This window comes from Hemiscyllium ocellatum, chromosome 7 (genome assembly GCF_020745735.1).
Source record: "Hemiscyllium ocellatum isolate sHemOce1 chromosome 7, sHemOce1.pat.X.cur, whole genome shotgun sequence".
In the NCBI taxonomy this organism is placed as follows: domain Eukaryota; kingdom Metazoa; phylum Chordata; class Chondrichthyes; order Orectolobiformes; family Hemiscylliidae; genus Hemiscyllium; species Hemiscyllium ocellatum.
In genome coordinates, this window is record NC_083407.1 from 26,860,696 (window position 1) to 26,873,297 (window position 12,602).

General features: G+C 42.2%; 1 protein-coding gene across 1 annotated transcript in view; it reads right to left on the reverse strand.

Annotated features, from left to right (window-relative positions):
• lypd6 (LY6/PLAUR domain containing 6) overlaps positions 1–12,602 on the reverse strand; it is a 229,020-nt gene that overhangs the window by 15,892 nt on the left and 200,526 nt on the right. Inside the window, exon 3 of the mRNA XM_060827818.1 lies at positions 12,037–12,218. Coding sequence (XP_060683801.1) covers positions 12,037–12,154 — 118 coding nt within the window. The 5' untranslated portion in view covers positions 12,155–12,218. The remainder of the gene's footprint in view (positions 1–12,036; positions 12,219–12,602) is intronic.

Sequence of the window (12,602 nt, forward strand, 5' to 3'; positions counted from 1 at the left end):
ATGGTGTTCTACTGAGCAGTAGAAGTCAGATTCCCGGTGCATTCCCTGATGTGTTTTGACTAACAGTGGAGTGAGTGTAGAAAGAGCTAAGAATTGAACTGTAACAATGCTCCACTGGCACAGGATCTGAAAATTTAGAGCTCAGGGCAATTTGGACACAGGATTTTCATCTCTTCCCTTTTTACTGGGCTTTAAAGTTATTACAATCATAAACTGGACAGGTTGGAACGAAGGGTCTGTTTTCATGCTGTACATCTCTATGACTCTATAAAAATATGATTAGCCATATTTGCTAGGAAAGAATGTTATGGTGTTGGCACAAAGCAGACTGAGTTGAATGGAGAAAGATGTTCAAGCAACGTTGATTGGATCAAAGGGCAGCTGTTATTCTCCATAGCATTTCTCAGCTTTTTCTTCCCAGTAGAAGAACAGACTAAGAAATAAGATGGAGCTGTAGAGATTGCAACTCAAAGTTAAGACTCACTCTATATCCTGTACCACATTAACACACAAGTGACAAAAGCAGTTAGCCAAAAGAGAAATACAGCTAACAACTAGGATTCAATTTCACATAGATCAGCATTTCATTTAATGGCAACTTAATCAACAAAACTGAAAATTAGGGGAGGTATAACAGTTGAGTGTGTGATGCTGGAAAAGCACAGCAGGTCAGGCAGCATCCGGGGAGCAGGAGAATTGAAGTTTCAGGCAAGAGCCCTTCATCAGGAATGTCTGGGCATTCCTGATGCCTGACCTGCTGTGCTTTTCCAGCACCACACTCTCGACTCTGATCTCCAGTATCTGCAGTCCTTACTTTCTCCTATAAGATATAATAGTACCTGTGCTAAATCATTCATTTTAAGCTACTAACCAAAGTACAACATTTATCTCACTAAGGATTCTGTTAATCTTGCACATTGTCTTGAACAAAGAGAGGCTCTTGAGGAGGCTGAGAACAAGCAAATGGGAAGGAGTGAGAACTACCATTAGGTAAGGTGGCAATAAGAGAAGCAGGAGTTGTGTCGCTGTTTTTTGGATGAGGTTGCAGCAGTAAACCATACCGCTGGATTGCACTTATTTTTATGTATCAAAAATGGAGAGATTTCCAGATCACGATATCCAGTTTCTGTCAGTGAATCTGATATGCATTAGAATTTTTCTAGGAGGAAATGAAAGAGGGTTTGTGCTTAACAATATCAAGAGTACAATATGCCATTGTATTCAAGGGTGTATTATCATAAGTACATCACAAAGATACAGAACTGCAGTCTCTGACCAGTCCCAAAAATGACCTTGAAAGCTCTTGTTTAACACAAAACTGCAGTTAGCTGTTCTACATGAGCAAAGAATGGATTGCTGGAGAGAATAATATGAATGGCTTCCCATTGGCAATTTAAATGTAAGTAATTTAGCTGCTTAAAAATAGTCACTGCAGAGAGTCATTATTCAAGCCATTACATTATTCAGAAGGATTGAAGGTATGAAGAAGCTCTATTCATTGTATTCCGTTGAAAGACTTTTCAGTATCTTGAGGCAAGTTTCCAGCTCATTCATCTTAAAAGTAAAATTGTGTTCTAATTCCTTGTTTGGCAAGCTTTTCTCATTTGTTTGCTAACATGACACCACAAAATAAATGGGTGTTGGCATGGATCATGAAGTCATGGTACATGATTCTGTTTTGACTATGATGGTTCTTAAGACAATCTTATACTCAATGTTGGAGTCAACAGATTTCTAATTGACAAGAAAGTTAAAGGTTATGTGGGAGCAGTTAGCAGTGGAGTTAAGGCCACAGTCAGATCAGCCAGTGGCCTTATTGAATGGTACTGCAGACTTGATGGGCTGAATGGTCTATTTCTGCTCCAATTCCTATTATCCATCCAGAGATTAAAACAATTTATATTTTTTCATTAAGTTGTCAAACCTTTAAAGTAGAGTTGAGGATTGTCAGGAGAGTAGGGGATTGTCAGCAGAAAAGTAGAGTTGGGGATTGTCAGATCTGATTGAATTGCAGAGTAAATTCAATGGGCTGTTTCCGCATCTATGTTTTATGGTACCTATGTTCTTGCTAACGTTGAAAGCCGGTGAAATGGTGTCAGTTTAGAAAAGGTTAACACTGAGTTTCCTTTCTCTGATGCATTACAATATCAGAGAGGTTATCATGGAATAAACAAATATGGACTCTATGATTGGAAAGATTGAAACAGTGTTTGGGCAGAAAGATTTATAATGAAGTCTTTTAGTAATTCAAAAATATTGCGTTTTTTCTCCAGTTGGCATTAATGTATCACTCCTATCATGTTTTTAATCAAATTGCAATGGAAAAGGAAGAAAGTAAACAGGAGTTAATTGTATGTTTAGGTTTAACTGGCAAATACCATTTCTCCAAGTTTGGGGCAGCATAGTGCCTCAGTGGTTAGCACTGCTGCCTCATAGCTCCAGGATCCCAGGTTCGATTCTGGCCTTGTACACAGTCTGTGTGGAGTTTACACATTCTCCCAGTGTCTGCGTGGGTTTATTTCGGGTGCTCTGGTTTCTTCCCATAATCCAAAGATATGCAGGCCAGGTGAATTGGCCATGCTAAATCGCCTGTAGTATTTGGTGCATTAGTCAGAGGGTCAGTGTTGACTTGTTGGGCCGAAGGGCCTGTTTCCACACTGTAGGGAATCTAATCTAAAAATCAGTCTGGTACCTTATTTGTTTAATGCTTCTTGAACTAAACCAATACTAAATACCATTTAAAGGATTGACACCTTAATGAAAAATATGAATTGTTTTAATCTCTGGGTGGACAATAAGAATTGGAGCAGAAATAGACCATTCAGCCTATTGAGTCTGTTCGACCATGGATCATACAAACACTCCAGCTTGTGCCACTCCATTCAACATGACCAGAGCTGATTGACCTCAACACCTAATTTCCATGTGCTTCAGAGAACATCTCCAGGACATCTGCACCAACCAACCCCATTGCCCCACTTCAACTCCCACTCCCACCCCACCAAGGATATGCAGCTCCGGGGCCTCCACCATTGGCACTCCCTTACCACCTGATGCCTAAAGGAAGAATGCCCCATCTTTCACCTCAGGATCCTCCAACCCCACGGCATCAATGTGGATTTCACCAGTTTCCTCAATTCCCCTCCCCCCACCTTATCCCAGTTCCAATCTTCCAACTCGGCAGTGTCCTCATGACCTGTCCATCTTCCTTCCCAGTTATCCACTTCAATCTCTTCTCTGACCTTTCACCATTACCGCAAACTTCATCTACCTACCACACTCTCAGCTGCCTTCCCGCCAGTCCAACCCCCCCTCCCATTTATCTCACCACCCCCTCGGCTCACAGCCTCATTCCTGATGAAGGGCTTGTGCTCAAAATGTCAACTCTCCTGCTCTTTGAATGCTGCCTGACCAGCTGTGCTTTTCAAGGAACACACTCTCGACTCTAATCTCCAATATCTGCTGTCCTCACTTTCACCTAATTCCCATGAGCCGAACAGGTCCCACCCAATTTCTTTTCATTTTCTGAGTGATCAAGAACCTAGTTATGCCATCCTTGAATATACTCAATGATGGATCCTATGTGCAGTTCAACGATGGCTCCACCATGAATGCTCGGCTGAACTCCAGTACTTTGATTCAAGTCTGACTTGATATTTTTGTAAGGATAACGGAAACATCAAAAAATTATTATATGAAGCACAATGTGGCCACTCTGCCCATCATGCCTATATGAGTATAGAGGGGGCAAGGGGATTATGTAGAGGTTCAGGAATGATGAATAGAAAATTTAGGAGCCTTGAATATAACCGGGCCTTCTAGCCAGCTGCCTGTGCATTTGCTACTTTCATACCTGCATCCAAACTGTTTCTTGGTTGGTCGATCCAGCCTGATCCCAATCCTGACTCTCTGGAACAAAACATTTGTGCATCTAGGCTCCAGTCACATGGAGATAGCTCCTGCAGAATCAGGGAATCTCCTGACTTGAGCTTCCCACCTCTAAGGTGAAACTCTGGCCCTTAAATATTCACACTATCAAGCCCTCAGAATATATTTTCCTAAATCAAATGGAGTTTGGGCCCAATGTACTTAACCATAGAAAATTATGCACATCTCAGGTACTAAGGTTGTGAGTCTCTGAAGCATAATTAAAAAACACCATCCTTGTTTCAACTTTGTTGCAAATAAACATCAACACTCAAAATCATCAGAGTGTTAGCTTTGATATTTTACAAACAAATCCAATGCTGGCCTCTGGTAATTATGGAGACTTCAGATGGAATCACCAATCTCACCGTAATTAAGTCAGTAAAACAATAGCTTTGTAGATCTTTGAATCTGGATCAATTCCCATAGTCTTAATTGGGCCTTTGTCCCCATGGCCCATAGCAAGAAAAACTGAGGGACAATTACACCCCCATGCAGGACGTAATGATCAAGATGGAAGTATGGTGGGAAATATTCAGTGAAAAAAAGGAGCCTTAGGCATTCTGCTTGAATGCAGTCTGTTTGAATATGTTAACTGATCCCATGTCTGATATGTTATGAGGGAATGCTGGGGCTTCTCAGAGATGGGATGGAATTTTCTTCATCAGGACTTCAAAGCACACAGCAATAATGTCGCACTTCACACAGTTGCTGGTGCAGCTGCATTAAAGGTTCTTCTGGCTCTTATTCACAAATTAATGAGCTCGCTAGATTATGTTTTCAGAGGCATGATGGCACTATCTCTTAGAGTAAGCGGTGCACAGAAAATGAGGAACGCATCAGTAAGTCTTTCTGGTAATAACTGGCAGCTATCAGATGAACATCAGCCTTTCAGCACAGAATACACCCAAAATACTACTCCAGCTTTTCCTAAAACAATTACAAATATAATGCCCAAGATCAGTAGAATTGTGAAGCAATGATGTGGTATTTAACCACTGCTTATTTTCTGATTAGCAAAGAAAAGGAAACCTATAAAGAGTAAGTTAACGAAAGGGTAGTACACATAAGAATCAGCATGTATCAAGCTTAAAGGGTTAAAAGCTTCCACTGATCTTTTTGACAAGCCAGGGAAGACTTCCATCCACCACAGGCTGATGACACTCCCAAATTCCAGTGAGGTGGCCAACTGCACCTTTAGTGCTGTAACTAAGGCACATGACTTGCTGAGCAGGAATATCAGAGGCAGCAATGAGATTATAGCTAAGTGTCTAAAACACATTTTCGTCAGGAAATGAAGGGACAACCATTCACAGGTGAGCAATGTGTCTCTTTGGTTAAGCTCAAGGGTAGGTGCTGCTGATCTATCAGTGAAGAAATAAGTAGAAAATTCAAATCGTCTAGGTATATCTCTAGACACACCCTGTAAAAGTCAGTCTGCAATGTAATATGGCCAAAGGGGAATTTTTCTCAAAAGTTGCTGGGAGGAGACAGAAAACAATCTGAGTTTCATCTGAAATACTCAGTCCATTTATTTAGGATTTCACTGCAGTTCCATCACCTCCACTAACAATCCAGCCCACCACTCAACCACCACCATCCCCCCTTTTTCGAACCCTGGACCAAAATATCTCAATGATTAAGTTGACAATAAAAATATTGATCAGCCAAATCATAGTCAAGAGGGGTTGAGTGAGGTTTAGATACTTCTAAACAGGGAATTGATGGTATGATGGCAATGTCACTGGACTGCTAATCCAGAGGTCAAGGTTAATGCTCTGGGAACAATACGTCAAATCCCTCCAGGCAGCTGGTAGGATTTAGATTCAATTATTGAATTAGGTATGTAAAGCTAGTCTCAGTCATGGTGACCATGAAACCATCATTGATTGTTGTAAAATCCTTTCTGGTTCAATAACACCCTCTGACCAGGAATCTGCCAATCTTACCTAGTCTAGCAGATTCATCCAGGAGAAAGTGAGGACTGCAGATGCTAGAGATCAGAGTCAAAGAGTGTGGTGCTGGAAAAACACAGCAATCAGGCAGCATCCAAGGAGCAAGAGAGTCGACATTTCGAGCATAAGCTCTTCATCAGGAAGATTCTGATGAAGAGCTTATACTCGAAACGTCGACTCTCTGGCTCCTCGGATGCTGCCTGACTGGCTGTGCTTTTCCAGCACCACACTCTTCGCTAGCAGATTCATTTGGCCTACATTTGACTCCAGACCCACAGTATTGGAGACTGATTCCTAACTGCTTTGTGAAATAGTGGAGCAAGCAAATCAGTTCAAGGACAATCAGCAATAGTCAATAAAGGATGCTTGACAGCAATTCCCACATCACATCAAAGAATAAGGAAGACACCCTACATAACAATTAGTATATGTTCAAAAGACAAAAAAAATGAGAAACTTTAGCATCCAGTAAGTTCTGGTAAATCACCCTCATCCTGTATGTTGTCTCTAAATTGTTAGTCAGAATTTATTTGCAAACAGTGCTTTGTCCACTGAATGAGGAGGGAGGTTCACTCCAAATTCAACCCTGGAGTTCAGCTCTGAATTTATACTGCATGAAAACTAGAACCAAAAATACCAAGTGTGTTCAAAATTGATGGGTTTTCACTCAGGTAGATAGGGACAAGCTGTCTCCACCAGTCAAAGGAATGATAACCAGAGGGCAGAGATTTAAATCACTTGTCAAAAGGAACTAGAGGGTAATTTGTTAAAGGTTTAGAGTATTGCCATTGGAAAGTACAGCCTGAAAAGGCAGCGAAAGCAGTTTCAAAAGTGAGTTTCCAAAAAGGTAACTGGATAAATACTTGAAATGGAAAAAAATTGCAGGGCTATGAGGGATGGGTACTCTATTAATGTAGTGGTAGTGTCCCTACCTGTGAGCCAGCAGTCCTGGATTCATGCCCCCCCCTGCTCCAGATGTGCATAATTACATCTCTGAACAGGTTGATAAGAAAATATCTTAGGCTATGAGGTGGGGGTGGCAAGGGTAAGTCAACAGGATGAACTGGTCAGCATTTTCTAAAAATATGGTTCAGGTATGTTGGACTGAACAATCTGCTTCTGTACTGGTTGATTCTATGATTCAGTAACTGTTCTTCGAGGTGACCCAGAACAACATTTATAAAGCATTAATGGAAAGCTTATAAGATATTTTAGAAAAATCTCTCTTCAGTCACACTGAAAGTGAAATAAGGCATTTTAGGTTATTATTGAAAAGGTAGGAGACCAATCGACTTACTCTTTCTGGTTTCAACTAATTTAATGAATGGCATGACTCAGTGGCTCTAACAGGCCTTTGGTGAATTCTCTTTCAGAATTCAGGATCAAGAGGGAGTCATATTACTAAGTGGTTCTTTAAACTCGAAAGTTGTATTGTATCAGCAGGTGTGTTTATTGCCAAACTGGGAGAATAAGTAAGCTGAACAGTTACAATGGCTCTGGGAATGAGCTGCTTAATTCAAGGGGTTACAGTGTAGAAGCTGGTATCACTAACTGGCTCATCCACTAACTTCTCACTTAACATTTTGACTTGGTCAATGCTACTTTCTTACAGCGTTGTTGTTAAAATAGGGAACATGTCTATGCTGCAAAGTGGACTACAACAGCATTTGCCTGAGTGCTTCATGACCTGCATTTCACAGGCTCTGGATCTGAGATATTCCACAGCAAAGAAGCTGACAGTGCATCCACAAATGGCAATGTCAATTGCCGTGGTTTTCCTTGGTCTGACCTAGTGGATTCAAACTCCTCCCAAACAGTGTGCCAGTACATTTTTTAATTACTCATTCACAAGATGACGGCATCGCTGGCCAGGCCAGCATTTATTACTCATCCCTAATTGCCCAGAGGGCAGGTAAGAGTCAACCACATTGCTGTGGATCTAGAGTCATGTGGAAGCCAGACTGGGTAGTTTCCCTCCCTAAAGCACATCGGTGAACTAGATATTTTTTTCCTGACATTCAGCAATGGTTTCATGGTCATTAAACCCTTAATTCCAGATTTTGTTTAGTGAATTCAAATTCCACCATTTGCCATGATGGGATTTGTACTCCGATCCCCAGAATTTTACCTGGGTGTCTGGATTAACAGTCCAGTGATAATGTTACAAGGCTAATGCCTCCCACAATGAGCCAAGTGGCCCTTGCAGCTACTGAGAGTCGATATGGTAAGACAGATTTATTGTCGGGCTGCGCTCTGTTTGCCCTGCTGCCGTTTGGCTGGACTGCTCTGCACTCTGTGGACATTGCAAAAGCCTCCCCCAGCTTGTGGAGCCCTTTCACCTGCCACTGACCTAGAAGGGATCTGACATTCCATTCCCAAATTATGTCTGGATGACCGTCTAGCAACCCGGACCTGGCAGTCAGTGCACCGTTCCTTAATTTTCCATCACTCCTTTACAATCAGTGGAATGGTGCTATGTAAAAGAATCAGCTCACTCCATCGAGTCAGTCCCGATGACAGACTAATGCAGAGGTTAGCACATTGAAGCCCGCAAATATCCCCAGCAATACATGACAAGCAGCTCAGTAGAAACCCTTCTGCCAGAACGTAGCGTTCCCTGCAAGCCCATTTCCTCACCACTACACCACATCCATTGCCCTTACCTGCCAACCCCTCCCTCCAGAATTCGCGAGCGCGGCAAGTTCTGTAGGAATACACAAAACTGTAGTCTGTCACTCTCCTCCAATCCACAACTTTCTGAGTACCCTGTACATCTTTCCATTCAAACCTGCAATCCACGTCAACAAAGGAAGCCAACAAACTGGCGGTGGCCAGTGAGGCATTCAATTTACTGCTCACAGCAAGTCAATAACTGCCAATGAAGCCCAGTAATCTGCAATTAAATGGCCGGTGAATAACTCCACACCATTTGTTGCTGAATGTTGTGCTACTTATATTCAAACTTATTTTACATTTATACAGTTAAAACATTTATTTTCTGATAAGAAATGGTCAGAAGTACTTAACTCAGGTTTCTATGTCAACACCAATGGAAATATCCAATTGCTTAATGTTACTTTCCTTACCATTTTCAAAAGTGGATCAAGGATGTTAAGTGAGAAGTTTCAATGACCAGAAAATTTCTGGACTAATTTCCAAAAAAAAGCAGAGGTCATTAGGACATGTAGAAAAGAAATCCTAAATGGCTTCAAAAATCTGCTTAATGCCTACAACTATTCAAAATAGAAGGTCTGTGACCTTCTCACCTCACAACTCAGTAACTACGGTTAACTTCAGGCACAAATACAAATCAGCTTGATGTGGAAGCTTAAGAGTTGCTGAACTGAAACAGCGTTTCAAATGTAATAAAGCACATGTCTTCTTCTTTTAGTTTAAATCATTGCCCATGCATTAAATATTTTAAGGCTGTGTGCCAAACCTGAGAGAATGGGTGAGATTCTGAATGATTACTTTGCATCAGTGTTCACTGAGGAGAGGGACATGATGAATCTTAAGATTACAGATAGAAGTTTGATTAGTCTGGATCTCGTTGGCATAAGCAGGGAAGATGTGATGGTATGCTAGAGGTTATTAAGGTGGACAAATCCCCAGGACCAGATGGGATCTATCCCAGGTTGCTGAGGGAGGCGAGAGAGGAAATAGCTGGGGCCCTGACAGATATCTTTGTGGCATTCTTAAACACAGGTGAGGTGCCGGAGGACTGGAAGGTTGCTCATGTTGTCCCCTGTACAAGAAGGCTAGTAGGGATATTCCGGGTAACTACAGACCAGTGAGCCTGACGTCGGCGATGGGGAAGTTGTTGGAGAGAGTACTGAGAGATAGGATCTATTTATATTTAGAAAAGAATGAGCTTATCAGTGATAGGCAACATGGTTTTGTGTGGGGGGAGATCGTGCCTTACCAATTTAATAGAGTTCTTTGAGGAAGTGACCAAGTTGTTAGATGTAGGAAGGGCTGTTGATGTCATATACATGGACTTTAGTAAGGCATTTGATAAGGTTCCCCATTGTAGACTAATGGAGAAAGTGAACTCACATGGTGTGCAGGGTGTTCTAGCTAGGTGGATAAAGAACTTGTTAAGCAACAGGAGACAGAGAGTAGTAGTTGAAGGGAGTTTCTCAAAATAGAGAAAGGTGACCAATGGTGTTCCACAGGGGTCAGTATTGGGACCACTGTTGTTTGTAATATACATAACTGATCTGGAAGAGGGCACCATTGGTATGATCAGCAAGTTTGCAGATAACACAAAGATTTGTGGAGTAACAGAAAGCATAAGGGACTGTCAGAGAATACAGGAGGATATACATAGACTGGAGAGTTGGGCGGAAAAGTGGCAGATGGCTTTCAATCCAGACAAATGTGAGGTGATGCATTTAGGCAAGTCTAATTCTAGAGCAAATTATACAATGAATGGTAGAGCCTTGGGAAATATTGATGGGCAGAGAGACCTGGGAGTGCAGGTCCATTGTACCCTGAAGGTTGCTGTACAGGTGGACAGAGTGGTCAAAAAGGAATACAGCAAGCTTGCCTTCATTGGACGGGGTATTGAGTATAAGAGCTGGCATGTCATGTTAAAATTGTACAAGACATTGGTTCGGCTGCATTTAAAATACTGTGTACAGTTCTGCTCGCCACATTACCAGAAGGGTGTGGACGCTTTGGAGAGGGTGCAGAGAAGGTTTACGAGGATGTTGTCTGGTATGGAAGGTGGTGGGATGAAGAGAGGTTGAGTAGGTTAGGTTTATTTTCACCAGAGAAAATAAGATTGAGGGGGGACCTGATTGAGGTTTACAAAAATCATGAAGGGTATAGATAGGGTGGATAGAGACAAGCTTTTTCCCAGGGTGAAGGATTCAGTAACGAGAGGTCATACTTTCAAAGTGAAAGGTGGAAAGTTTAAGGGCGATACACGCAGTAAGTACTTCACACAGAGGGTGGTGGGCTTTGGGAACACGTTGCCAGCAGAAGTGGTAGAAGCAGGCACGGTAGATTCATTTAAGATTGGTCTGGACAGATACATGAGTAGGTGGGGAGCAGAGAGCTACAAAGGCTTAGGAATTGACTGACAGGTTTAGACAGTACATTTGGATCAGCTCAGGCTTGGAGGGCCGAAGGGCCTGTTCCATGGCTGTACATTTTCTTTGTTCTATCTCTCTGAACAACATGGAAATGATCTAAAACAACTTAAGAGCAATTTTGAATGCAAAACAAGAATGTCATAGAGTCGTAGGGTTGTCCACCATGGAAACAGACCCTTCGGTCCAACTCATCAATTTTGAGCACTTATTCTAAATTAATCTAGTCCCATTTGCCAGCATTTGGCCCATATCTCTCTAAACCCTTCCTGTTCATGTATCCGTCCAGATGCCTTTTAAATGCTGTAATTGTACCAGCCTCCATCACTTCCTCTGACAACTCATTCCATACACACACCACCATCTGCTTCAAAAGGTTGGCACTTAGGTCTCTTTCATATCTTTCCCCTCTCATCCTTATTCTCTATGCCCTCTACTTTTGGACTTCCCTAACCTGGGAAAAAGACCTTGGATATTTATCCTATCCATGCCCCTCATGATTATATTCTATAAGGTCACCCCTCAACCACTGACGGTCCAGGGAAAACAGCCCCAGCCTGTTCAGCCTCTCCCGATAGCTCAAACCCTCCAACCCTGGCAACAAACTTGTAATTCTTTCCTGCACCCTTTCAAGTTGAACATCTTTCCTATAGCAGGGAGACCAGAAGTGAACGCAGAATTCCAAAAGTGGTCTAACCAATGTCCTGTACAGCCACAACATGATCTCCCAACTCCTATATTCAATGCATTGACCTTTTGTGTACCAAATGCCTTCTTCGTGACCCCATCTACCTATGACTCCTGCGTCTTGATGTCTGCAAATTATTAACCAAGGCTAACACTCCTCCAAACTTGTCATCGCATGCTTAAAATTATACACTAGTACAGATATTTGTATGGTTATAAGCAGATGTCAGAACACAGCACCATAAACAGCAATTATTTGATCAAATATATAATGGGCATTGCTCATTACTTCAAAATTGAAATGTCATTATGTTATTCACCAAGTATTGCAAGATTAAAAATAGGATATAATCCTCTTTATCTTTTCTTACTTGAAGGATGGAGGTAGATGATATCTTTCACTGTGAACTCCCGAGACTGGGCCAGCTTTAGACAGTCAGCAATCAGGCTCAGCAGCAGGACCCAGGCCGGGACAGGCCGGGCTTCCATTGCTGGTCTTGGGCTTGGGCATACAGATATCCAATGAGATGCCTTCTTCCCTGGTAGAAAGTACCTAAAAACAAAGCAGTTTTCTGAGAGCCACTCCAAATAGAAGGATGGCAGCTAGTTAACAACTGCCCGACACATGCAGACGAGCTTACAGTGTTTCCCACACACAGTCTGTCTCCCTGACACCAGCCCAGCTTTTAAAACAAACATCACATTTTAGACATTTATCGTGTAGAGATGAAGAGCCAAAGAAGAAAAGGATTCTGTTTCATCAGACCGCACATCAAACCCACTGAGCTGATTCTCTTTGGCAATTGACTGACAACTGTGCCAGTGACTTCTCCTTCCTTGGCAGCAGGTCAAGTGTGGCAGATGGAGTGTTGGGCAGATGGTGGGTTAGGGTGCAAAGGGGTGGGGGAGGAGGATTCATCTCAAGCAGCTGCATGAT